Source organism: Brienomyrus brachyistius, chromosome 3 (genome assembly GCF_023856365.1).
Source record: "Brienomyrus brachyistius isolate T26 chromosome 3, BBRACH_0.4, whole genome shotgun sequence".
In the NCBI taxonomy this organism is placed as follows: domain Eukaryota; kingdom Metazoa; phylum Chordata; class Actinopteri; order Osteoglossiformes; family Mormyridae; genus Brienomyrus; species Brienomyrus brachyistius.
The window spans coordinates 7,761,521-7,788,497 of NC_064535.1; the positions used below are offsets into that span (position 1 = coordinate 7,761,521).

At 44.1% G+C, this 26,977-nt stretch overlaps 2 protein-coding genes across 2 annotated transcripts in view; both read right to left on the bottom strand.

Annotated features, from left to right (window-relative positions):
- ehbp1 (EH domain binding protein 1) overlaps positions 1 to 802 on the bottom strand; it is a 73,322-nt gene extending 72,520 nt beyond the window's left edge. Inside the window, 1 exon segment of the mRNA XM_049009654.1 lies at positions 443 to 802. The gene's annotated coding sequence lies outside the window, so the exon portion shown is untranslated.
- A 12,588-nt stretch (positions 803 to 13,390) lies between these two features.
- On the bottom strand, positions 13,391 to 23,943 carry b3gnt2b (UDP-GlcNAc:betaGal beta-1,3-N-acetylglucosaminyltransferase 2b). Its single transcript, XM_049009656.1, has 3 exons — positions 23,263 to 23,943; positions 18,483 to 18,593; positions 13,391 to 16,715 (listed from the first exon to the last, which is right to left on the bottom strand). The coding sequence occupies exon 3, from the start codon at positions 16,695 to 16,697 to the stop codon at positions 15,504 to 15,506; it is 1,194 nt and encodes a 397-aa protein (XP_048865613.1). The 5' UTR covers positions 16,698 to 16,715; positions 18,483 to 18,593; positions 23,263 to 23,943; the 3' UTR covers positions 13,391 to 15,503.
- Positions 23,944 to 26,977: the final 3,034 nt, after the last annotated feature.

The window sequence follows — 26,977 nt, forward strand, 5'->3', positions numbered from 1 at the left end:
GAGCTGCCCGTATCTAGCGGGCTGTCTGGCAGACGAAGGCACTGATTTGAAGGGGAAAACAGTACACGTCCATTTTTGCCTACAATGCAATGTAACACTCGCGCTGTCAAGCATACAAATAGCAGGCTCGTGATCATCACGTAGAAGACCGATTTTCATCGCCGTCCTCCCCGGAGACCCAGATCCTATAGCTAGCGTAGCACATCGACATCGGCTTCCGTTCGTCAACTGGGATACGCGCCGATTCATACGCTACTTTAGTGTTGTGGCTGGTTAGCCTAATTCCACGCGACCGACACACTAGATAGTTGTTACTAGTTGGTAGCCGCTAGCTACCCGGCTACAATGAAACTTTATTAAGCCCGCAGCCGAAACACAAGATTCAGCTGACAGGAGTTCACTTTCTAAAAGCATACACCAATTTAAACATTGATCAGCTTACCTTTTTTTGTTTGTTTAATCCGCCCTCTCGCCTCCAGACTTCGTGTCTGGGAGGCAGCTAACTGCCAGCCACTTCTGCAGTATCAGCCATTTAGCGAGCCAGCTAGACGAAGGCACCCGCAGGAGGAGTCAGCCCACAGACACCGTTCACCCGGTCCGGTTACTTCAGCTGAACGGAAAAGACACTTGGGATTTTCTCAACCAACCGCTTCACAATCAAGACAACGAAACCCCAACACCAACGCTGCAAATTCTAACAAACTCGACAATTAAGCATCCATCCATTTTTCTGTACGTTTAACGAAACGCTACTTAGCCAGCTAACGCGCACGAAGGACCGCCCCCTGCCTCCCATTGGTTCCTGTAGAGAGCCTTTTTGCGAATGTTTACTCGCCCCTCTCATACAAACGCTCCTTTCACGCCTTAGTTACTGTGCAGCGTTTTGATTGGTAAATCTAAGCGTCCATCATACTACAAAGCCCGCCCACAATCGCCAGCACGTTCGCATTACTTCGCCGCAATGTAATTTACCCAGCCACTGCCTTGATTCATCATTGGTCGAATCTCAACACTAAGAGTAAACTGTTTTTGCGATTATAGTTTCCCTGTGGTGGTTTATGATGCCTATCAAAACCGTCCCTGAGGATTAAAGTGTCCGCAGACTTTGCTGCTCTTGCGGCAGTACAGTGACGGGTGGGTCAACATGCGGTCTACGGTTTAATACCGCTACCCTACCAATTTAGGAGTTAGGCTTTAGTAAGTCATTGTAGCAGTGTGGTGGTACCGAAGCACAATTTCCACAGTTTAAATTTGCGTATTTCTGGAAAATATAACTAGCCATGTTTCCCTGTATGAGCGTTGTCCTGAATTACCCTTTAAGAACAGGCTGCATTTAACCTTGCTCTCTAATGTATGTGGTTTGCCTGTCGTGAGCTATTGATCTAGATACTATAAAGAGTGCACTAATGCGAATAAAATGTTAATGATCGTCCGTAGGGTCGTGTGAGTTCTATTGGTGAATTGTAGTCGCACAGAAAGATGCAAGATTTTAGTAATACATAATTACATTTTACCCCTGCCACCAGGACCAAGATAAGCGCTTTGAAGATGAAATTAAGTATGGATGTGTAATGACATTGTACTGCATATTGCAATTTAAGGGGAAAAACATTTCTTTCACCATTAGTTGTTCCAGCACTTGAATGTTAAATCACCAGGAATGTTAAATCACCAGGAATGTTAAACCAAATTCTTATTTCTAATTAGGTATATTTAAGAGTCCTAAATGTTTCAGTAGTTGTACACCTGACGCTTTTTATCCGAAGCAAATTTTCTACATTTATACATTTTACTTGAGAAATTGAGGTTAATTAAGTGCATTGCTTAATGATACTATTGCGGAGCCTCTATTGAGAGTTTCGGTAGCAGCAAGGTATGAATTTATGTCCTTAACCCACCCCCCCCACCCCCCCCCCCAACTACATGCTGCGTCAGAGCAAGGCTGCAGACCCCCTGCACTCGGCTAGAAGACCATACAGTTCGCATTGTAGGCACTGATACGCACTAATGTGGAAAAAAAAAATTCTAACCTGACATGAGGCACTGATGTCATTCTGTGTAAAACGAACGGTGCGTGAAAGTACATGTCTGCATACCCATTAAACTCGTGCCAATAATTTTGCTTCCTGGAGTCAAATCAGTACTTGAGGAGATCTTTCCCGAACACAATGCAGCTTTTATGACTCATAATGCGGGAGACAGTCCCTGTTTTTGTTCCTTCTCTGTTTTGTTTATGACTGTTTATTCCCTGTCATTTTTGTAACTGCCCTTGTTCCTGTTTCCACCCCACCGAAGCTATTTGAATCGCTGCTTCTTTGCAAAGCTTTTCCCAGGCCCATACAATCACACATATACTTATAGACACGTGATTCACATGTGCAGTTTGGTGTTTACTATAGGATATTGCATGTAATACGTCCCGTTGTTTCTATTTAAACAACTATAAAGGAATCAATATAAAGTGGTTAGACACTGTAGACAATTCTGTTATCATATATAAAATCGAGCTGGGTGGATGTAGTTTGGTTGGTGGCACCCTTTTGTAAAAGAAAGATTATCAAATGTCTTGGTGTGCATCAAAGAATGCTTTGATCTGGGGAGGGTCTCACCCAGAACACTGCCCTTTCTGTGTGAGAGGCAAAGCGCCCCCTTTGATACGCGGTGTCAGCAGCATGTAGTGGCCCGATCTTACTGGCACGCAGTAAATGCAGCCCCACCAGTCCCAGAGGAGGTCAAACATTTCATTATTTATTAGGCCAGTTTCATGCAAAGCACCTCAAATACCTTAAAGTTTTTATACTTCATGCACATAAACAGCTGTGCTTTTTTTAAAAAAAAAGAAAGAAAAGAAATTCATTCAACACCTGCCTTGTTTACGGGCATAACGGCGGGGCCGCTCCTGAGAATCGAGACCGCAACGATTTAGTCATACGGCCAGGTGTTTTTCAGCTATGCCGCTTAATGCTTATGACTCTACCTGCAGACTTTCTCCTTACGGGTTTGCCCATCAACGCGATCGAAGTTGGCACTTCAGCAGTGAGCCGCAGGTGCTTCGCGTAACTCGCTAAATAATCATCGTGCGGTATGGAATTTAACTTGCCTCCAGGCTGTAGTTGCTCAAGCCACGCGAAACGTCCTGGAATTCAGCCAAAGAAACATATTCGTTCATGCTGTACTTTAAAGCAAAAAATATGCGCTTGTATTTCAGGTGACTGATGCTGTTATTCAGACATAATATGGTGTCTCATACCTTCACAGAGCTCCTACATGGACCAAGTGGGACAGTGGTTGTGAGTATAAGTTTGAAGCACAAGGATGTGCATCATTTGTGAATGCTTGCTCTTTTCCACATTGAATGCAAAAAAATAAGTAATGTAAGTATTTCACTGGAGATGTACTTATGTAAACGAATGCTCCGTTAACAAAGAAGTACATTTTCACTTGAGGGTGCAGAGCCAGAAGATCTACTTTGCAAATGCACCTGAACAATATCAGGCATGGTCTAGTTTACATATTTCTGACGATCGTTGTTTTTAGATATCAGTCTGTAGGTGCATACTACCTTGCAGCTATACCGTATCACGTTTTTATCCTCCAAGCCCGCCGTTTCCTGTTTGCCTTCCCTTGGTAATACGAGCGTTACACTGGCCTTTAAAGATAAGCATCTTTACAGTAAGTGATGCCACATCGAGTCATGATGGGCTCGAGTCTGGCAAGACTCCAGGCCATTCAGGAAGTGGAGAACTCTCAGGCGGGTCCTCCTGCACTCGGGATAAAGGCTGGGAAAGGTTGCGTTTATGCCGGCTCTCAAATCTGGGCGGGGGGGGGCAGCCAACAAAAGATGGGAAACGTATACCCATTCCGCTAGAGACTGCGGGTCTCCGCCATAAAAGGGGAAGGAGACCCCCCAGGAAGAGATTTCTGCTTTCGATGCTACCTACCGAGACTCTGGAAACGAGAGGACAGAAATGGGTTCGTCTTATACGATGTCAGCAGTTGCTCAGACTGCCCTCTGATCTCTTTAACAACCTCATTAAAATAACGTGACTCGAACGAAGTATGATTTGACAGAGAATATTTATGTACGGGGCAATTTAATATTTACAGTGGTTAAGCATAAACCAGACGAATAACAGAAGGGCTATGGGTAAATTAGTTTTTTCCTTCCCCTGTGAAAGTTGATGCACTTGTAGCTGCTTGTTAATAGCTAGATGGGAAAAGAATGGGTCAGAGGAGTTTAGACCACCACAAGACGTGAGAATCCAAGAAAGAATGGGTATTTTACTGGTGGCTGCTTTTTCCCTTTTTGGGTTACTGGGACAGTGCAGAAATGGGGTCAACACAAAACCAGCGGGGCATATGCATACAAAAAGATTTATATGGGTGTGAGTTAAGAGAAAAGGTTATAAAAGGCGTGGGGGGGGAAGGGGGTGCTGTCAAGCAGAGGGGGCATAATGACATTCATGGTGTAAGATCTGGTGGGGGGGGGGGCTGAGAAAAATTAAACATTTATTTAGCAGATACTTTAGATGTGCGGATCAGAGAGTCAGCCTGTCTCTGGAGTGATTGTAGTTAAGTGCCTTGATCAATGGCCCAATGGTGAAATTTCCTCTGCTGGCCATGTGACGTGAACCAGCAACCTTTTGATTGCGAGCACAGAACCCTAACCTGCAGAGCCACCCCATAACCAATTTACTGTATAGTCCTGACACAACTAGGAACCAGTTGACCAGACTGAGCACAGCGCTCCCAGTGACCTGCACCCCCATATCATCCGTAATGATCAGCTCTCTTTATTGATACAATGCAAACTCTCACATTGAATTGCGGAGCTACTCTGCAATGGTCATTTAATCATCATCAAAGTACAAGCGTTGTGCTTTGGAGGTGAGACCACAGAACAAGGCTTTTCAGACAGGAAACCAGGGAAATTGGGAGAGAGCTATGAAGCTATGTTCCCGCTCCAACACTCTTGGCACCAACCAGGAGGATTCTGCTTTATTATTTCATTTTCTTATGTTGTGTGAATCACATGATAATGCCAACATTTCTCTGATTAAGGAAACGTCTCTGCAGAGCCTTGCAAACTCCTTAATGGACCACAGGTTTGAAAGTCCTGCAATAGAAAATAAAGCCAGAGTCTTGGTATGTGAACAGATCGGTGAGATGTGTCGCGTTTGTCCACAGAAGGTTGGGGTTGGGGGGGGGGGGGGTTTAAAGGGCACTGTGGACAGATCTGGAAAGAATTAGAGGCTTGTTTTCTTGACCTACCTTGACTGCAAAGCCACCGATTGTCTCTCTGGTCTCTTGAAAAGTAGCGACTCCCAGTCGAGATTTTATATCCCCAGAAAAAAAATTTGGAAGAACGCTAAGCGAGCTCAGGCCAACGCAGGAAACTCGTGTTCCTCTCCCACCCCCCATTTTTCATGTCATATAAATAAAAATCTAATCACTGGTTGGGCTGGAGCCTCTAAGGAGATGAGAACAAGAGAAATTACAGGGCTCAGCGAGTCCCTCCAGATTTCCCTGGCACTGAGCCTTAGGTAACATTCATTGTTTTAATTATCAAATACTGTCAACTGCTGCAGGACAGAAGGACTCGAGAATATCATCAGTAGGCTGAAGAAATACATAACGCACTTTATCTTAAATATCTATTTTTTGTATCTATTCATATATGCATCCTTAAATATGTTAAAAAAAACACCTCAGAAAAGCAGAGGGACATGACCCTTGAGAAATTAATTGCAAGCCAGGTCGAGTTTCTGTGCTGTTTAATCTCCACGTGCTAATTACATCCCGTTGTCTTTCCCGGGATTTCCAGATGAGGACTTGGCTTCCGAAAACCCGCTGGCCCCAGAGCTGCTGCCGAGGGTGGGGGGGCCTCCTAAGCAGCATGTTGGGAAGCCTTTCTGCAGCTGCATTAATATTCGGTCAGTAGGGCGATAAGGACGGTTGGGAGGCGGAGTCTCCCCACGAGTTTCAGTCCTGGGGAACACATCCATTGGCTGTTGGATATCTTGGGCGGGCTTTAATAAAGGATGCAGGAAATGTGCTTTGGGGAGGGAGGCTTATCAGGCACGGGATGCAAAGGCCTCCCTAGGCCCGCAGGAGCTAAATATCACAAAAACACTCCACCTACAGGCCCATCTTGGCCCAGCAGGTCACGTGTCCCACGCTACCAACGGCGCTGATTGTCTGCAGAGCGCAGGAGAAGAAAATAATCATCGGGTGAGGAAGATGTGGTGGGGGCGTGGAGGTCACATTTCAGCTCTCCGAACAAGAAAAAACACAACGTAAAATATGCTGCGGCAGCTCATGAAGACAAAGGGAGCGTGTTTTTCAGGAGGTGGTGAAATTCTTCTCCTGAGGGAGCACATTCATCACAGCATCTGGCCCACGCAGCGTCACATTCCCTAGGGGTGGGTGGCTGGGCAGGGCGGGGGGGGGGGGGGGGGAACGACTTCAACATGCGAAAGCAGTGTTAATTTTTTTTTCCTGTGAGCCTGAACTCTTCGCCGGATGGCCCTCACACTGACGACACGTCGACTCTGAATTAAATTGCACTTCCTGATTTATTACATTTAAAAGGGGAGGGAACCAGTAAATGACGCCCAACCGGCAGGTCTGGAGATGAAATATAACCATCATTTTTCACCTCTGAGAACAAAAAAACATTCAGGATTTATAATTCAGTAATTTTCTCAGTAAAAAGCCATATCCAGAATAGCATAAAAATTATTACTACCACTATCCATCACTCAATAAAGGTTAATTTATAAATCACACTGGTACAACTAATTGGTTCCTATTTGGAAAAATGTAGCTTTAAGAAGAACCTTCAGCATTTATTTGAAGCGTGTGCACCATACTGTAGTAAACGACGGTTTACTACAGTGAATCGGTCCTGCGTTTTTAAACAGCTGGGGTTGGTCTTTCCTGGAATAAACATCAGGGTCCCTGTGATGCTGAACCAGATAAGTGGTTGGAAAATGCATAAATGAATTTACATTTATCGCTGTGGATAAGTAGATTGTTTGCAGAAAAGCTACAGTATTTTATCTCCTGAAAGTTGGGTGAAAGTTGCAGGGGAAAAGACACAGCACCACCTCCACAACACAGTGCATCAAAGAAGAATGACTGTCATAGCCAAAGTGTACTGGTCTTGTGGAGAACTATGGCAACCCATTAAGTAGCAAAGTCAGAGGCTGGGATCTATTATTGCGTAAACCGTAGCAGTCAGGTCTATAGTGACAGGATTCCACTCTAATCTTTTGTGGGTGAAGACAGGCCAGTTTGACGTCTTGTTATTCATACCTTTGTTCTGCAATCAAAACAATCGGAGCTGCTTCACAAGACACACAGAAAGATGTATTTCACTGGTGGGGCTCCTGATGGGTTGGGGAATTTCACACCCCCTCCCAGCCCCTCCGTTGAAGGCGTTCAGAGAATTTCAGCGAGATTGACATACTTATGGAAATCATTCCAGAACCGCTGAGCTATGAGAAGTGCCTTGTCATATTTTTCTGCCCACCGTGTAGAGCAGTGAACTTCTGCAAAGAGAAGGAAGTAGAGAAAACGTAATCATTGGCACGCTGAGTCGATCACGGTTGCTTCACCCCTGTCTAAGCGCAACGAGAGCACGGAGCAGGTCTTCAGATGGCTTGTTTTGGCTGTGTTTCTGCTCTGAATGGAGGAGAATGGAGAGTGGGGGGAGCATGAAGGATCCTGTGGTCTTCATGGGGAAGCTGTACAGGATGCTATCATTGCTCTTTCCATGGTTCGCAGATAGCGGGTAGTTTGACTCCATCATCTTAGCCCATCATAACGCCTAGTACGCCCTACCCTATGCCCCATCCAATAACGATCCTCACCACTTCTGAGCTACAGTCCCAGTCTCAGTCTAGAACCTTGGAGATGAAGCTGGAACTGATCCAATGTTAAGGAGTTCGCTTCTCCTTGAAACCACGCTTAGTAGTTCAAGGTCTCAATGTAAGAAAGTACAGTGTAGGAAGATACTGGCTCTTATCGGAACCAGAAGCTTTTCCAATCATTTTCATGAGTGGTCAGCTTATGTGTTGAGTGTAAAGAGAAGTGAAACCTCTCCCCTAATTCATCAAATCCATGCTAACTTGCTGAAGAACATATTGTAGCACAATGCTGGTCTTGGTAATAGATGTGCACTTATCTGCTGAGCTGTGAGCTCCTCCAGCACACAGACTGGACACTAACACATTCGGTAACATCAAAACTCAATTAAAATGGGCCTGTTGGACCAGCTGAGATTACTACATAGAAACATAAAAATGTAATTAAAACTAAGTTTATGTAAATTTTGGCAGAAGTGGGTTGGGGGGGGGGCACTGAAATGCTAGCAGTAGAGATGACAGGTGTCTTCAGTAGTATGGTAGTTCTCAGGTGATCTCCTGTGTCATTAATCATTGCTTAAACACTGGATTATCTAAATTCAGATGGATGCATCCATGTGTTTAAGGCAGTGTTTCTCAATCCAGTCCTCGAGACATTTCACATTTTTGCTCGATCCCAAGTCTCAGTGTCAAAAACCCGGACTGTCTGGGGGTCTCTCAGGACCGGGTTTAGAAACACTGTCTTAAGGAACCCTCTGTTACAGTCTTACTGCCAACTGAAAACAATGCTGTCGTTATTGGTCCTAGTGTTCAGGTACAGGTCACAGAGTGGTAGCTAAGTCAAAGCAAACTGTTGGGGATGCTGTCATCAGCTGGGCTGGGGGGGGCTTTGCTGGACAACTGGCTGGGCAGGTTCCTATGGCTCCTGGGTGATGCAGAGTAACAGGAGCGGTCATTAATATTTGTAATTAAATCTGCACCAGCATCCCCCTACCAGAGGCCACAGCGCATGAACACACAGGCACAGTGTAGGAAGTGAGTCAGCCACTCAGGCATGATAATCAATCACAGATCTATCCTACCAACATGCCAACATTTTTCATTCCTCCTTACTTCCTTTGCGGATAAAAATCCTCCATGCTGAGTGCTCTGTTAACCCCAGAGCTCCTAATATTCTCTCCTGAATAATTTAACCAGCAGTATCAAAGGCAATATTGACCTAAAGTAGAGGTGTTGTGGCCGTGTTCTTAATGCCCTTCTGATATGGCCACTCTCAGTTTAATAGTGGCTCAGGAGAGATGTAAAGAGATATGTTGTTTTTCATCATAATGACACAGTCTCAGTCCCAGACTTGTCTAGGAGGAGACCCACATGAGATATGGAAACCGTCGACCCACATCGTTCTCCCCAACTCCCGCCCACCTAACCAGCTGAATAGCGACTATCAGTGTTTCGCATGAAATAAGTAATAACATTTCAGTCAAAAAACAAAACAGCAGAGACGTCGATTCAGGTGGACAAGTCTTAACTGAGGCAGAAATGTCCGTATTCAGGCCCGGCCTAGTTTTCTCCAGACAAGTCGGTTACCGTGGTGGAGGACCCGGCTCCCCTGAAATAGGGGCAGAGTGAAAGATAACAGTAAAAGCATACTAGCATAGTTCCATCCCATTTTTTTTTTACATCGGAGTGGGGGGGGGGGGGTACGTTTCCTGGCAACCAATTGACGGAATGAATCACTTCTCCATAATAAGCTTACTGATTGACCGAACAGAGCTGATTAGATATGTTGTCATTCAAATAAGGAACATGAAAAGAATACAGACGCGAGGAGGTTCTGTGGTGAGGAATTGTTTTTACATGCTTGTCAGTCACTCGGAGGGAGAGCAATTCCTGTTGAACCGTCGCACATGAGGAGACACGGCACGGCGGTTTATAAGACGCTTCAGCTGTTGTATCTGTTATGTTATGGAACTGCGATTCACCGCATTTTAGTTGTGATTGATGTGAGAATAATGAAGGAGCCACAGAAAAAGGTACTGTTCATTAACTAGGTTAGTGTGTTAAGGGCTGAGTCAATGCTAATGGTTTTGAAGAATGCAGTTCTGTTCCGGTCAACAGCAAATCATCCCCAGGCAGAGTCCCAGTCATCCCCAGGCAGAGTCCCAGTCATCCCCAGGCAGAGTCCCAATCATCCCCAGGCAGAGTCCCAGTCATCCCCAGGCAGTCTCAATCATCCCCATGCAGAGTCTCAATCATCCCCAGGCAGAGTCCCAATCATCCCCAGGCAGAGTCCCAGTCATCCCCAGACAGAGTCCCAGTCATCCCCAGGCAGTCTCAGTCATCCCCAGGCAGAGTCTCAATCATCCCCAGACAGAGTCCCAGTCATCCCCAGGCAGAGTCCCAATCATCCCCAGGCAGAGTCCCAGTCATCCCCAGGCAGTCTCAATCATCCTCATGCAGAGTCTCAATCATCCCCAGGCAGAGTCCCAATCATCCCCAGGCAGAGTCCCAGTCATCCCCAGGCAGTCCCAGTCATCCCTAGGCAGAGTCCCAATCATCCCCAGGCAGAGTCCCAGTCATCCCCAGGCAGAGTCATAGTCATCCCCAGGCAGAGTCCCAGTCATCCCCAGGCAGAGTCCCAGTCATCCCCAGGCAGAGTCATAGTCATCCCCAGGCAGAGTCCCAGTCATCCCCAGGCAGAGTCCCAATCATCCCCAGGCAGAGTCCCAGTCATCCCCAGGCAGAGTCCCAGTCATCCCCAGGCAGTCCCAGTCATCCCTAGGCAGAGTCCCAATCATCCCCAGGCAGAGTCCCAGTCATCCCCAGGCAGAGTCATAGTCATCCCCAGGCAGAGTCCCAGTCATCCCCAGGCAGAGTCCCAGTCATCCCCAGGCAGAGTCATAGTCATCCCCAGGCAGAGTCCCAGTCATCCCCAGGCAGTCCCAGTCATCCCCAGGCAGAGTCCCAGTCATTCACTACATGCTCCATCTGCACAAATGAAATTTCAGAGTACAGCGAGGCACCGCCAAGTCAAATCGTGGGGAAAACAGGAACAGGGTATGTTTGCACTCCATCAGTCTGGAACACTCCGCCTGGCTTCTTTACTTGTTGTTTTAGCGAGACATTCTCACCCCCAAACACCACCCCTCCCAAGGAAAACAGAAAAACAAAAAACAAGACTGGACGCAGATGCACAGCACCAAAGTCAGTGCGGTTCGAGGGATTTTCTACAGAAATGACTTTCTGGATGCTGTGAAGAAAAGACGTGGAGAACCTTTCGTGTGTGTGTGTGTGTGTGTGTGTGTGTGTGTGTGTCATCCTTTCAGATAAAAAAAACAAACTGCTATTGGCTTTATTGCTAAATACCAAAGGGATGAGAAATAGGTTCTTTTGCTGGAAACCACAATGTGTTGCTTTTAACCTGAGATTTTCACTCAGTCAACACTTACCATTATTATAACTTATTATTAATAGCATGGCTGCATTATTCATTTGATTCACTGGCAGCTCTGCCTTGGCGCTGGGCAGGGGCTACAGGCAGAGCGCAGGCGGGAGGGCAGCGGAGTCCACACGTCAAGGTGGTCCGTGTGTTTGGAATGCAGGAAGCCTCATGCCTCTTCAGGAGGGGTCTGGCCGGGAGAACGGGCACCCGAACCATGCCGCTCCCCAAAATCAGCCATAAATCAACCAGTTTACCACGTAGCCCTGACCACATGCGTTTTTAAATACAAGAAAAATACTGATGGAAACCAGTATCCAAGGGGAAATAAGATACAGAAAGATAAATGAGAAGGGCTTATTAAAACCAGTCCTGCTTGGTTCTTGGCCGGCTCCCTGAACTCCAACAGTATTTGTCATAATCTGACACCTACGGAATGAGATTCCAGGACTTTCATTTACATTTCAGAGCCTTAAAAAGCCAACAGCTAGAGAGGAGTGGTGTGAAAGTGCTGGGAAGACCTCGCTTGTCACTCACTTTTTGTGTGTTGCACTGTGATCCAGGGAGCATTATTTTATGCTACTGTGTACCTGTCTGTAGATGGTATTACGATAAAACCCACTTGACTTGACTTGAGTTTTGACAATGACTGGTCCCCATCACTTTGCCCCGCACTGCGACAGCCAGTGTTTGTGTGCTGCCTACGTTGATGGTGATGCTGGAGTCATAATGAGCAACAACCTGCAACAACTGGAGAATGCTTCACAGTTACGCTGTGCATCGCGGTCGCCCCCTGGTGGCAGACACTTTTCACAACAGCATTAAAAGGCACATGGCCTTCAAACCACGTGACGAACCACGAAAAAAAAACCAAGACAAGGGGCAACACATGTAAATGTACGGAAATTAAAGTCCAAGATAAACATACATATAAAAAAACAAACAACTGTTACAGGACGATAGAGACACCTGAACGTTTCAGTCTCTTGTTAAAAATTTTATTGAGCACAATAAAACACATGTCCCACATAACTCGTAAAAATTTTATTTAACGTGTTCCCCTTAATTGTAAACACTCTTCTAAAAGACGCTGTCTTCATTCCGGGGTCCATAATATCAGGGTTTCAGAGGAGCTACAGGTGGGGGGACAGGGGAGAGGTCTGGGGTATGATGGAGGCATGTGACTACAATGTGACACAGTCCTGTAATCCCAATGCACCCCCTGCTGGCAACTCTCGGGCAATAGCGCTAGAGCAAAATCAAACCAGGACATCCAATGAAGGGAACATTTTCTGACAAATGATAACTTTCTGGATGTGGGCACGCACAGCAGGCACGAGGTTTAAATAACTTCCTCGGCGAAACATTTTTGCATTCAGTTTCACAATTAAAAATGAAATCGAAATGCATTACCTTTTCTGTCCAATAGAGGTCACCAACACAAGGCGTAAGAGTGAGGTAATTACACGTTCAGCAGCCACGTCGTTAGGTACACCTCCGCATTAACGCTAGCAGTCTGCTTCTCCAAACAGCTAATCATCTGGCTGCGCCTGGATATATAAGGCACACAGACAGGGTCGAGAAGTTCACTTACCGTTTGCCTAGACGTGGCGTGTGATTTTAAATGTGGCATAATCGTCGGTGCCAGACTTGGTGGTTACACCGTCTCAGAAACAGCCACGCTTGTGGGATTTTTACATACTACCGTGACTAGATTTTACAGAGAACGGAGTGATAAAAAAAAATCCAGCGAAAGTTTTGCTGCCTTTAACACCTTGTTATTGAGATGTCAGAGGAGAACGGCCAGACGCGTTGAAGCTAATAGGACAACCATAGATGTAAAAATAACAGTTTAAGTGGTTATGAAGTGGTTCCTATCTTGGTATGTAATTTACTAATTTAATATTGCATTTGTCTAAACCAGTGTTTCCCAACCCGGTCCTCTGGGACCCGCACACGGTCCACCTTGAGCAGGAAGGGAGCAAAAATGTGGACTGTTTGTCTATCCTCGGGGACCAGGGTGGGAAACACTGGTTTAAACCAAGTGGAGCATTCAGCTGAGTATAACGAGAACAACTAATCATATGGTAAAACACTTTTATTAATCCAAAATATAAAAACGAAACGCAACACACACATCTTAAATACGTACAAAAAAATGCCAATACTGGGGCAGTAATGGAGACACGCGCCCTGTTTACACTTTATTTAAATATGCGTCTTGGGCGATCGGATCATAAGTAGGCAGTGCTAAATACACGAGTAAATGAGCACCAAGACACATCGTGATCCAATTACTCAAATCATTCGCCAAGGTGGTCTGGGGCACATGTGACTACATTTTTTGTAGTGTAAACCTTATAGCGTCCTGATGCGTCCCCAGCAAAGATGTCACGATGAGTGTGCACGACGAAATTGGAAGTCTGCTGAAGTGAGATAGACAGGAATGGAGTCTGAAAACACGTCGTACACTGGACACCTTGGAGAGGTATGACAGCCCCACATGTAAACATCGATGTGTCGATCTGTGATCCGATCGGCCAAAGCACATTTTAAAACCAAGCGTAAACAGTCACACAAACGGCAGGCACTTTGTAAAGGAATGTTTTCATAATTCAGAGTGGAAATGGTGGAGGAATCCTAAAAGTGCAGGCGCTAATGTGTTCACCACAAGAACAACTCTGGGTAGAAAGCTGAGAAGCCCAAGTACAATGAACATTCATGACAAAGAGCAGGTGGGAAAGGAGCCCAAACTCCTTTTCGTGTGAAAACAAAATCCAAAAAAGAAAAGATAAATAACAAAAAAAAAAAAAAAAAAAACAGCAACGTGATTATAATTAAGGTCTTTGGGAATCTCTTATTCATAACTCATTGGTCCAACAACAACAAAGTACATCACAGATGGACGGTTAGCCAGACAGAACTTCTTACAGAACAGAATTAATTTTACTCTGTGCAAAAGAAAATGTAGTGACTAACACAAAATCACAACATCAGTTTTTTTCCCTCCAGCAGATGCTACAATGTTACTATGTCCATTACTAAAGTGACTTTGGACCTGTCCAGCAGGTTTTGGCCAATCCCAACCTCCCCCCAAGTGCAGATCCAATAAGCTTTCAACGTTTGAGCAAACAGCAGGAGTAGTCACCACAGTGCAATGAAAACTGCTGAGGCACCATGCATACAATCATCATACGTGCGCACACAATATACATTGATATTTTTCTAAAACGGCACAGCATACTAAAACAGCATTTCCTTTTATGGAATCTGAAACAGAAAATGTATGTAGTATACAGAGATACATTCATAGGCCAATTACCTCAAACACACGACTTTTTAAATTGGAAGCCAGGAAATTTTCTGAAACGGCAGCCCTGCATCTATGTAGGCGCCACGGCCTAATGAGTCCTTAATTCATTCTCGTTCCAAATGGATTTAAATGGCATCTCCATCCACAGTGTAACTTGGCAATGTGGAGACGGGTGGTTAATACTGATGTTCTGTTAAAGCATCTCGTCAGCTCAAGAGGGGTTCGGGTGAAAGCCGGCGTTGCATTAAAACAGGCGCTGAATAAAAACATTATAAAACGCCTTAGATGTGCATCAGATGTGAACTATTTTAATGGTCGGATAGAAAAAAACAAGAGAATTACCCTGAGGCATTTTTTCAGAACAGGACTGGAGGAAATTATTCACTGAAACTTGCAGCAAGTGAAATGGGGGTTAGTTCCTGTTCCTGGGGTGAAATCGATGATTCAGAATCCATGGACTGACCTGTGCCAGACAAGGCACCAGTGGGGAAGGTTACATATTCCAAATCTAACCCATTCTGTATGGAAATCCCAGGTCAATACATGACCCGCATACGTATACGTCTCTGTTCTCTCATAAGTTCTTTAAATGTCAAGTAATAACACTTCAAAAGGCCTGTTCTGAAGTGTTCACGCGGATCATACAGTAGGATTAAACTCTAGACAAAAAAATTAAGGTCACTTTTAGCGCAGCTTACAATGGAAAGGACCACAGCTGTCCTAATAAATAATAATTTTAAGTGCTAATTATCGTTATATCCATAATTAAAATTTTAGTACGAGAACTACCATTGTGATGATGATCATCATAATAAAAGCTGCCAATATCTGCCAAACACTCACAGGCTAAACAAAAGCAGGCAACATGGTGATATGCTGATATTCACTGACAGGTCAGCTTTGGGTCCCTAAGCCATTTCCAGATCTGGATCATCTGCTGTGGAGTCCTGCTATGCACCAGCATTAGGCTTTGGTAGGCACAGGGGTTGGATCGGTACTTCTCCTGAATGTCGAAGGTCTTAAAGCCCTGGTGTTTCATAGGAGACAGGCCCAGCTTGCGGAGGCACATGCCGGTGTAAACATCATCGATGGGGTAAAGGGACACCAAGCCGGAAATGTTGCGCAGGCGTAGCGCCACGTCCCCTGAGTAGAGGAATCCCCCGCCCCCAGCGTACGGTGGATACGGCCCCACAAACATGCTCTCGGGGATGTAGTACTTGACCTTCTTGTCTCGGTGTGGGCCAGCGTTCAAAATCACGTCGCCGACAAATAGGTCTTTGGCGCGGGCCGGGGTCAAGGTGTTGAGGAAGTTAAGGACGCGAGGGGTGTTGACGAAGACGTCGTCGTCCCCCTTGAAGACGAATCTCGCCTCAGGGCAACGCCGTCCGAACCAGTCCAGAAAGAGCACCTCCTTGACGGTCAGGTTGAAGAAGGAGTCCCTGTAGTCCCAAATCAGGAGGTCCTTGTGCTGAGAACTCTCATACATCAGGATGTCTGAGAGTTGAGGGAAGTAGTCCACCTCAGTGGCATTACCCAGGAGAAACACTGTGGCAACTGTACAGTTGACCATTTGGCCTGCTCGCCCCCAGGATTCCCTGATTGCCTGTCGCCGGTCGAAGTGGGGTGCCAGAGACTTAATTGCCAGCAACAAGAAAGGCTTATCTTTGCATATATGTGGCTGATCCACTACCATGGGGTACAACCTACATTTCATGTACATCAAGAAGTCCTTGAAGCGTTGCGGTAGGGAGTTGTAGTCTTTTATCTTCGTAGCTACGCTTAGGTCTGGGGCACATGGTGCTAAGGAGGTGGTGTTGTTGACTGAGTCGTGCAGAGTGTTGCCGGAAGAATTATCCACCAGCAGGATGGGGTTGTGGGAGTCATCCAGCTTCCGTTGCTCCTGGTTCCAGTAGGCCCCGCTGGGCACAGCTGGCCCCCAGAACTTCTCGTTGGGCACGAGCAGCTTGGCCGGACTTTTCTTGTCCTGGCCGCTGTTCCGCGACACGCTGACCATGACGAAGATGAACACGTTTAACATCAGCATCAGACCCAGGAGCCTCAGCGTGCAGCACTGCATGGTGTCTCCTCTCACGACCTGAGTAACGACAGAGAGGTTAATGGTAGGGGTCTCAAAGTCATATAACATCATATATCATCATATCATCTATCAAAGTCATATATCATCTGGCTGGGGGGCAGCAAATTTCGCCACCTCTCATTTGATCTGTTATTCTCTGTGGAATCCAATCGATTAATCAGTGAGCAACGACACGCACTTTGAGACACGTATTGTGAGGTCCCTGCAATAAAGGATAAAAAGAAAAAAAAAACAAAGAATTTTCAGTAGGGCTATTTATCCATCTAGATTGTTGTGGTGAGAGTTGCCTAGTTTAGGAAATATCGGCGGAGGGATATCGGTCTTCTGGCTAATATAATGAGATTGAATGGCATTCTTTATGTGGTTATTAAAGCACCAAATATACTGTACATCAGAAAACTTCTGCAGCGATGTCTATTACTGGAAATCATGACAGAGTTACTCAAGATAATCCACAGAATTTGTAGTGAGCCGTTCAATGTAGGAACTATTTTCTTTCTACCGAGTTCCACACACCAACCGTATCACTGTGCAGACGTGGGCTCCGGGGTGTTCGTGCTCCTGACAATGTGACCGGATGTGAACATCAATGGTGTTCTCCTCGGCTGAGCGCTAATGTTAACTGGCAGTATCGTTAGCCTCAGCTACCAACAATAACAAATAGCAACAATACTATCTTAGTTAATAGTGCTGTAATAATACTGTTAACTAGCAATAATAAGTAGAAATAATGAATTAATCTGATGACACTTCTAGCTGACCTATCACTACTAAGCTAACACGTTTACATCTGATCACGCTATCGGGACACACACACACACACACACACACACAAAGTGATCCAAAACTAGGCAACCACCACCACAACAATCTGGATGGATGAATAGCGTTGCGGCATATCTGAAAAATAAGTTTTTTTGACTTTGGGGGCACTGCCCCTTTAAGGCCTAACAAGACAGTTGTGTTACATGATGTCTAGCCTCATGATGGCAGTAGTGAGCACAAAAGGAGTAACGTGCGCAGGATTAATATTACACAAATGGCTACCTTAAGTGGCCAAAGTGGCGTTTTCAGATGAATAAGTGGCTGTGTGAAACCTTCATCGCACTCCCCCATTTCCAGCTACCTCATGACGCCAATTACTGCCCTGTGTATCATGAAAAGTAAACCTACAAGCCAATTTTACATGATAGGAAAAATAAATAAAACAAATACAACAAAATCGACATGACTTATGTAACTATGTCACTGGTGGTGGAAGCAGTAACACTGCAGTCCGTAAAGAAAAAGATAAGAGATATATTACATATATATACAAAACAAAACCTCGAGTGTTATTCAGGGAAGACGATAAAAATAAGTTCTAAACAAGCTTCAAAGCTCCAGTTCTCGGGTATGCTTAACCTACTGGCCAATCAGAGTGAAGCGTAGCTGAGGGGCGGGGAGAGTCCGTCTGTTTTTGGCAGCATGAGATAATGAAGCAAGCTTCGAGTTTGTAAATACGCCTGAAGGGTGATATATCAAAGCTCTCTTTGAGAAGGTACTGTTTGGTTTGCTGTAACTGGACCAGGGCTGCAAGCTACGCTGAAACTACTAAACAAATGAGAAGAGAAAATGAGCCAGCGACCCACAGGACAGTTTTTGATAACAACAAAAAAAACAGGTTTGTGTGAACCTTCATATATATATAAACAGATGTTCCATTCATACTCAGTCAAATGCGAAATGGTGTCCAATGTGTAGAACCCGGAACCTGCTCCTTACCTACTGGCTGTAAATACGACACCGGCCAGCAATGCTGTACTAGCAGACCTCCCAGTTCCGTTCCACCAGAACTTTACCCCATCCTAATCGCCTGGGGGGGGCAACAGCAACCTGCGGGGAGATAGAGATAACGTCAGGGGCACCAGTGGCAAACAGAAGGCTCAGGTGGGTGTCTGGCTTTGTTTACATTTTCAGAACACCATACCCACCATAAAGGAGAGAACAGCAGTAAAGGCAGCAGTATCCACATCCAGCTTAAGTTAGATGCTAGTCTGTTATGGTGCTTATGGGTGGGGGGGGGGCTTATTACGGTAATTTGTGGGCTGACTCACAACTGAAGGATTGGGTGGCAGTGAAAAATATTTTTACCAAAAAAGCTTTGTCGTGCTGTGGATGGGAGGGGGGGCGTTCAGGGAGAGGCCCCGATAGGCTTCTGGATAGACCACCCCCCCAGGAAAAACAAAAAAGTGAAAAAAAAAGCTTCAAAGCTGGGAAACATGATTGAGTCTGCAGATTAGCAGCAGAGGATTAAACATGTCTGGGCCCTCTGAGCTCCCCGACGAGATCAGAGTGTGGAGGTCTGGCAAAGCCGGGAAGGAATGTCAGCTTTCAGAAAGTCCAGGAAAGCCGGCTGGATGCTGTGGGTTTGGGTGCATTCCAGTCAGCCACCCCATGTGTGCTCAGTCACATGTGTTCGGTCTGTGGTTATCTGCATATCCTTCCCCGATCGCGGCATCCACGAATGGTTCCACTTCCTGCCTCTTTTGCCTCTCACTGCGCTGCTGTTTGCCCTATTGTCCCCCATGCACCTGTCCCCTCCCCTGCAAAAGTGGCATCATTTTACCGTATTCCTCAGAACAAATGGGACAATAAAACTTGAACCTTGAGCTTCAAGTGAATCACTTCAAATGTGAACCAGATATACTTTTTCTTTATCTTTCTAATTTAGGGGTGTCAAACATTTCAGTTTACGAGCTACGTTGGCCCCAATCCAGGCTCGTGGGCAGGACCGAGAAAACTGATACGTCCGAGGAATACCTCTTAATATTTGTTTTTCCTGGTTTACTTCAGGCGTTGCATGGTAAGGAACATTCTGAATGCACAAATGGGAAAAATCGCCTAAAATGTTCAATAGACCGGAACACCATAAACAATATTTTTTTTCCCAAAATTATGATTTCCCCCCACACAAGCTTCCTTCTCAATTACAAAATATCATTGGTGCTTAAATATTACTGGTATAATGCAGGATGAACGATATCTCGTCATAAACTGTAACTGTGCGAGTAAAATAAAAAATATAATTTCTCGCTGGGAGAACCTTTTAAAGTGGATTTGAGAAAGCACTTCTTTACACAGCATCCCCCCATTACTGGTGGATGTGCCTAACTGTTAGCCCCCGTGGACGCCAAAGCATGCATAAAACTGTCTAAACTGTGTAAAAGTTTTCCCTTTCATCCCTGGTGAGTGATAGGCTTCGCCAACCAAGTACAAACACAGAAACAGCATATTTAGCTGGGCAGTCTGATACCTCTTTCTCCATTTGTGATTTTGGAAACCAGGAGGCCTGGGCCAGACTGCCCAGACACAGCTAAGCTGTTAAAGTAACTGTTAATTAACCTCGGGCTTACATTTCTGCTTTTCTAATTTCACCCATCGATAGTCGACACGAAACTTCATAAAATATCCAGCACGAGGCAATATGAGTCAGAAGATGGGATGGAAGTCTCAACCTCTCAGTGTATCACATTCCGATTCCCAGAAAACAGCCTGTCAGTTGAGTTTTTTTTTTTCTTCCTTAGACAGGAAGCTTGTACATTTTGAGTAGGTTTGGTACAAACTAAAAGTTGACTGTATGGCAGGACAAAGGCAGTGCAATTGTTTGAAGACTGACAGGTGATCAACAGACTTGATTCACTGCTTGCCAACTGATTGGGGGTGGGGGAGCAGCTGCAAACAGCCACATTAACAGACATGCTGCAATGATACATCTGTCTAAGAGACTGCTGTCACATGACTTTTTTGTTTGCATAAAACCCGTGACGGGGGGGGGGGGGGGGGAGGCATTGTGTGACTGGGATTTTGGAACAAAAAGTTTGGCATGGTTCATTAATCTAAGGTAAACTAAGGGGAGCCGAGGCAGAGCAACTGACAGCAATTTCATGTAAATATTACCCTTGGTAGGAATAATCTCCACCACCTTCTATAATGGTTCAGTGCTGGGCGGTAAGGTACACCACTGGGTGCTAAGGCTAACAGTGCTAAGCCCTAAGAAATCTGTGGCACTCAGTGGAGATTTCTGACAACAACTCCTCGTTATTGGACATTCCAGATCTCCTGCTTTTCTGGCCAAAATGTCCTCGGGCTATGGCAGAAGAAAAAATTAAAGCGGCGTAAATTAAAGGAATGAGTAGCCAGAGTTTGGTAACCTGACACGCTCAGCACTGCATGGCAAAAGGATCTGAGAAAGCTCCTATTAGATGGGGTTAATGTTGAAAGAGGAAGCTGGCTGCAGTGATCACGACAGGACAAACTCTAACCCCGAATAATGGGGTTTAAAGTGTTCGAGGAACCCCCACATTTCACTTCCCTTCCTGTTTGGAAGATATGACTGACCTGTGAATCAACACTGCTAAACCATGCGGGTAATAGTTACGAAGGATGCAGAAAGAGTCACTGCAGACTCAAGCGGGTTTAGCATGACTGAGCGACATTTTTTTGTGGCTTGTGCAACCGTGAAGAGATTTAGAATGATGTCCAGCATGAATTTCAGCAGTTAAATGTCTGATACCAATGTTTAAAGCGAGTTAAAAGCCCAAAGAGAGGCCTTCAACATGACATATTTCACCGTCCTGATGGGGCCAGGATGCCCTCACGCCCCACAATCTACTCCACCTGGAGCAAAACCTGTTCAGTCGAAAGCATAAAGCACTAAATCATGTTATGGCAATAACACAGTCATAATACCTGACAGCCACAATGGTTAGACTGGTATTAACCATAAGGAGCGGACTAAGAATTGGAAGGTTCCAAATTTTATAATGATAAAAAAAAGTTGCCATCTCTAAGTCGGCTGTAGGAACAGGGCATCAGATGACTGTCAGAAACTCGGAGGGCGTCTCACGCGAGATGCGGGCGCCTGGGGGGCGACAGAGCGTGACTTCAGGCAGGAGGCCTATGACGTCACGTTCCGGATAAAACCTGCCAGACATCGGAGCATGGAGCAACACCCGATGGCAACCGTTCTGCAGAGGCCTTTCTGAACCGTTCTGAAACACTTCGTGCTTTTATCTACAGATTTATGTTGGTTCCATACATAATCTCGATCCAAGGCACGAGATGAACCACCTCGTTTACTAAGATTTTTTGAATGCATAACACTCATGTCTAGTTATCCGGTCAATACAATCAGTCATTTGTAGCATATATTTGAAACAATTTCAGACCGCGATGCTCAATAAATATTCGTCTATCCATTCAACCAACCATCCATCCATCCATCCCGTGTAGATCACAAGGTTGTCCTGTAAATATATTTAAATCTGAATGTTTAGATAAACTTGATTTTCCAGGCAAACTTACTTCTGTCGTCAGAATACCATTTGGTAAAAAGTTTTCTAAACGCTTAAAACACATCTTATACACCCAGGCAATAAACGCATCCCTCGGTTCTGCTAGCCTACTAGTTCACGCAGGGGAGTGTCCACCATGGCACGAGCAAGGTAGCCTATTTAATGCTTTTAAAGAACTGACTTTTAAAACCTCAGAAACTCATGAATTATTTTGCGGGCATATTCGTTTGACCGCAGTTTAGAAAAAATAAGCATCGTGACCAAAATACTTTGTAACATCCATTATAGCGCCTTACGGTATTAATGAACAATCATTCACGTGCAGCCCTAATTCTGGTTTATGGATGAGCGATACCACTGATTATCAAATCTCGATAACGAAATTCGACTTCTGGCTATTTAAGTCAGGCTACCAAGTTAAAAAAAAAAGATATATTAATTTCAGAATAGATACTCAAAATGAAACCTTCACTCTGAAAGAATCGATTTTTCAGTATCCTTGATTTATTCACCACCAGAAAGCTTTAAGAAAAAAGAAACAGGTATATTTTAAATGGTTTCACTTGCTAAGGCTTTAAATTACAACCCGATAGACAATCAGATCTTCTAATTATTTTCTGTGTTGCATTTAGTCGAAGCTTACAATGTCCTGTCTTTTTTCATTTTAAATGGTACGAATTATCCTGAAATCACTTAAATAATTCAATCGGCTACAGTGAAAACATCGATTAGCATATATATATATATATATATATATATATATATATATATATATATATATATATATATATATATATATAGATATATATAGATATATAGATATAAATCGTAAAAAAAAACTTCAAATGGCAATACTTCCCCTAACATTATTCCCTTAATTGGCTCCATATATGACTTTTTAAGGGAAATATTAATTTCCTAATATATTGAAAAGTCCAGGTGCCTATCGCTCCTTAGTTACACCTCTAAACGTCGAAAGTTTTTATGCTACGTCTTGTATCGTCTCTTTACACAGCAGAAAGCAGACTTTGTATCTCTCCGCTCCGAAATAACAAATTATACTGAAACATACGTTTTCAGCCAGGGATCCGCAAAAAACAGCCTAATATTTGTTTGAAAGAGCAACGAAACTGTGCGTGAATAGCAACTGACGCTGTTCAGTGATAAGAAGCCTTCGAAATGTCTATAGTATAAATAATGTCAAATACCTTGAGAGTTTCGGTCAATTATTCCGCTTGAAAACAGCCAAGGCGACACCGTCCTACGCCGCTCTGCTCCCTTCGCCGTGCGATGCGGAAAGCGCCCCTCCTAAGTGTGACGTGAGCCTAAATTTTAGTTTTTGGAAGGGCGGGTATCTGTGTCGTTTTCACTTATACTACCCATGGAGTTTTATCGTTTCGTAATGCTATCCTGTCCTATAAGGATCCTTTGGTAGGGACCTTACGGTCTGTACTCAAGATATTAAACATAAACGAAGCACCAAAGAGAATTTGAGCACAGAACGTGTAGTACCGTAAACTGCGACCCATGAGTAATTCAGTTGAATGTTGATTTGCTACAAATGCTTTCCTGCCTGAAGAAGGCGTGTATTGAAGGATTCTCATTCCCGAAGTATGAATTGCCAGTAAAAAAGGATTAGAGCATTATAAGATTGCAATTGTACGCCCTGTAATACCGTTTGGTGCATCTAAAGCTAAACTGTCCTTAGAACATGACCAACTGGATTGTTTGAAATGTAATGGAATAGTACAGTCACAAAATTCTCCAGCTGACGACGTATCCCACCAACGATCTGACGGTCCTTTGTTCTATTCTTGGTACCTGCTGTAGAATTTTCATAATTGGTTTAAATCTGGTAAAAAATTCTAAACAGGGAACTTTTTGTTAGTATTATTAGAAACAGCACCTGCCTGATTGGCTGCGTATTACAGTGAAACGACAGTCTGACAGATGACACGCAGATACGATACCGAGGTTTGGCCGGTTAGTCATAACTCCTTAAAAAACTCCAATGTCTCTGAATTCACCACTTGAACCAGAAGTATTGGGGAGGATTATAAAGAACAGATAGGGAATTTCTGAGATTTGATACCGTGGAAGCTCTTTGAAAGGGTCCAGTCACTGTCTTTAAAGGTTTTCAGTGTCGGAAAGGGAGTTCCCTGACAATTACCCTGTGATTTCACATTCATGTTGGCACTCTGTGTACCATTCTTTGTAAAGGAAACTTTTTTTCCACTCTCACTTTCAGTGTATCCTGTATGCTGAATGTTCTGTATGCACATCAAAGTCCCCCTAACCCACCTTTTTGTCACAGCAGTGATGTGTCAGCATCGGCGGGCTTTGGCCGCGACCACAGTTTACACCGTGCTTTTAGAATTTAATTGTAATTGTAATCTTAGCATGCCCTGGATGTGCAGGAGGGGGGGAGGTGGGCGGCCAGATGACCTTGGAACCCCAGAGGCTTTTCTTGTCCCTACTTGGACGTTTTTGGTTTCTCTCCTCCATTGTTAGCTGACATTCTTTCTTTATTCTTTCTTTCTGCCTTCCCTTTACCCTGTTTTTGTGTTATACTGTATAAATGTTGCAGTAATGTATTAAAATACACACCCATGTAAAGCATCTTATAATGACTATGCTGTGAAAGGCGCTATATAAAAATGAACTGAATGTAAAATAGTTATTGAAAATTTTACTGGATACATATTGTTTGTTAAAAAAAGATGATTGTGAGAAGGACACAGGGCTCTCAATTAGGCTGTTGATTTGCTACAACTGAACTATCTTTTCAATAAAGAATTACATGTATATGTATATATATGTATATATATAATGAATTGAACTGCAGGTAACAGCAGGTTTCTGTTAATATGATTACTTGGCACTCGGCATGTTCTGCATATTGGAGGCTGCAGAAGATGGTGTGCATCTTAGGGACATGTGACTGTCCTTGGAGGACCGCCGTCTTGCTTACCCTACCCCCGCTACTAGTGGGGCCTCAGTCCTGATTAAGTGGGGTCCCTTCTGGCAAGTGCACACTCTTGTACAATTAAGGTGACAAAAAGACAGGGAGACAGATTGGGCACTTGTGTGTGTCTTTGTGCCCTTTAAGACTAGATGACATATATAACACAGTGACAAGAACAATAGCACTAATTACAATAACAAACACTAGAAACAGATAAAGCTGAGAGCCTATCAGTCCCTGCCCCCATTAAATTAATATGTAACTGTAATTTACGCAATGATTTATTTGTGCACGGATCGACATAATCATTTGTAACAAATATGAGTTAATTCTTATGGAATAGCAGAATCTTTCAGCATTCAGGTTTTGTCATTTATAAACGGATGTGTCTGGCCAGTAGGAATAGGGTGTTTTGCATGTCTGCCCACTGCAGCTCAGATAACATCGCAGCTCGCGGTGACAAAAGGATGCTGAATAGAAATGTCCTGGAGACCTGGGCCTCTTGGGCGAATGCCTAACAACCACACATGTTGTCTCACGTGCCAGTAGAATTCAATAGGTTGCCGGCTCCGTTGCCGGGAGACGGGAATTATACACAGTGATGCTCTCACTGTTGCCACCGAAGTATATTCCGTGATGTCAGCACCGGTCACGTATTTTGTTACGGTAGGGAGGTCAACATCTGGATGTCTGACTGGTCACCTTCATTGTCTGTTAGTGTCCTATTGAAATCTGACAATCCATGAAAGCAGGCTGGCGTATTGAGCGACATTTGGGAAGAGCAGAGGCCCAAAGCGAAACAATAATTAATAATGTAAAGGCCAATGGAGAATACAAATGGAAAGGACGCGCCCATTAAAAGCCTCCTTCATCATCGTTATGTCCTTTGCAAAGATAACAGACCACTTTGGCGTTTATGGATAATGACATAAAGGCCAGTCTGAGGACTGGGTGAAGCAGACTGGTCAGTTCTGGTGCGGTTGGGATATATGTTTTCTAAACATAATAATCCATGTCTTAATAATAAGCTTAATATACGACCAGCATTCCCGCATCAACAAACTTAACGATCTCCCACTGCCTTCGATAAGAAATTATATCACTACTACAAAAAGCAGCTGGAGTCTGGGTGTTTGCTATGATGATGCTGAACCTGCACACAGACCCAGAGTGGTGTTTCTCAGGCTTTGCGCACAGTAACCTGCTCATGACGTACAGCCATGTAAAGCTCATGGATCCACTGAGCTGTTGCTCTGAGGCCTGTTTCTCTCCAAGCTGTACATTCGTGCATTTTCATGTTTCGCAGTAATTAACAGTGTCGATCAATGGTGCTTTGAAGCAGCACCTCAAGAGATTGGACCCATTTTTTTGGGTGTGTCTTAATAAGCCAGAGCCGATATCCATGACTTTCAAAAATACATTGGGGGAAATTTTTAAACAAAACAAATTTTGAAGTAAAAGGTCACATTTTAAAAGAAAAATTGAGGCAGAGCTATTTTGAAGCACAATTTATTGAAATCTTTCGCAAACAATTATTAGTGACTTAGGACTTAGGGTTTAATTATGTTTTAATTCCACTATGTTAAAATTAAATGGGATTTGCATTTTGTTCCATAGCGGAAAAGGCATCTACCCTGCAATTACACACCCCACATATTCAAGCGACTGATTAGCCCAGAAAAAGAAATCAATTAATAATAATAAAAAAAACAGTTTTGATTAAAACTATTTCCATAATGTACCAAGTATAAGTAAACAGAGTGGGTAGTTAATGCCTCTAAACCTAATAACTGTACAGGGAACTGACCATTAAACATTATCAGAACACTTTTTGCTGAAAACAACTTAGTTGTTTTAGTTTAGTTTGGAAAAGCATTCAATAAACAACCAATGACCCTCTTTCAAACCATTTTGCTAAAAATCAAAACATTAGGATCATACCAAAGAGGCAAAACATT

Coding starts and splice junctions, on each gene's coding strand:
- b3gnt2b (XM_049009656.1), bottom strand. CDS start 16,697: ATGCAGTGCTGCACGCTGAGGCTCCTGGGTCTGATGCTGATGTTAAAC.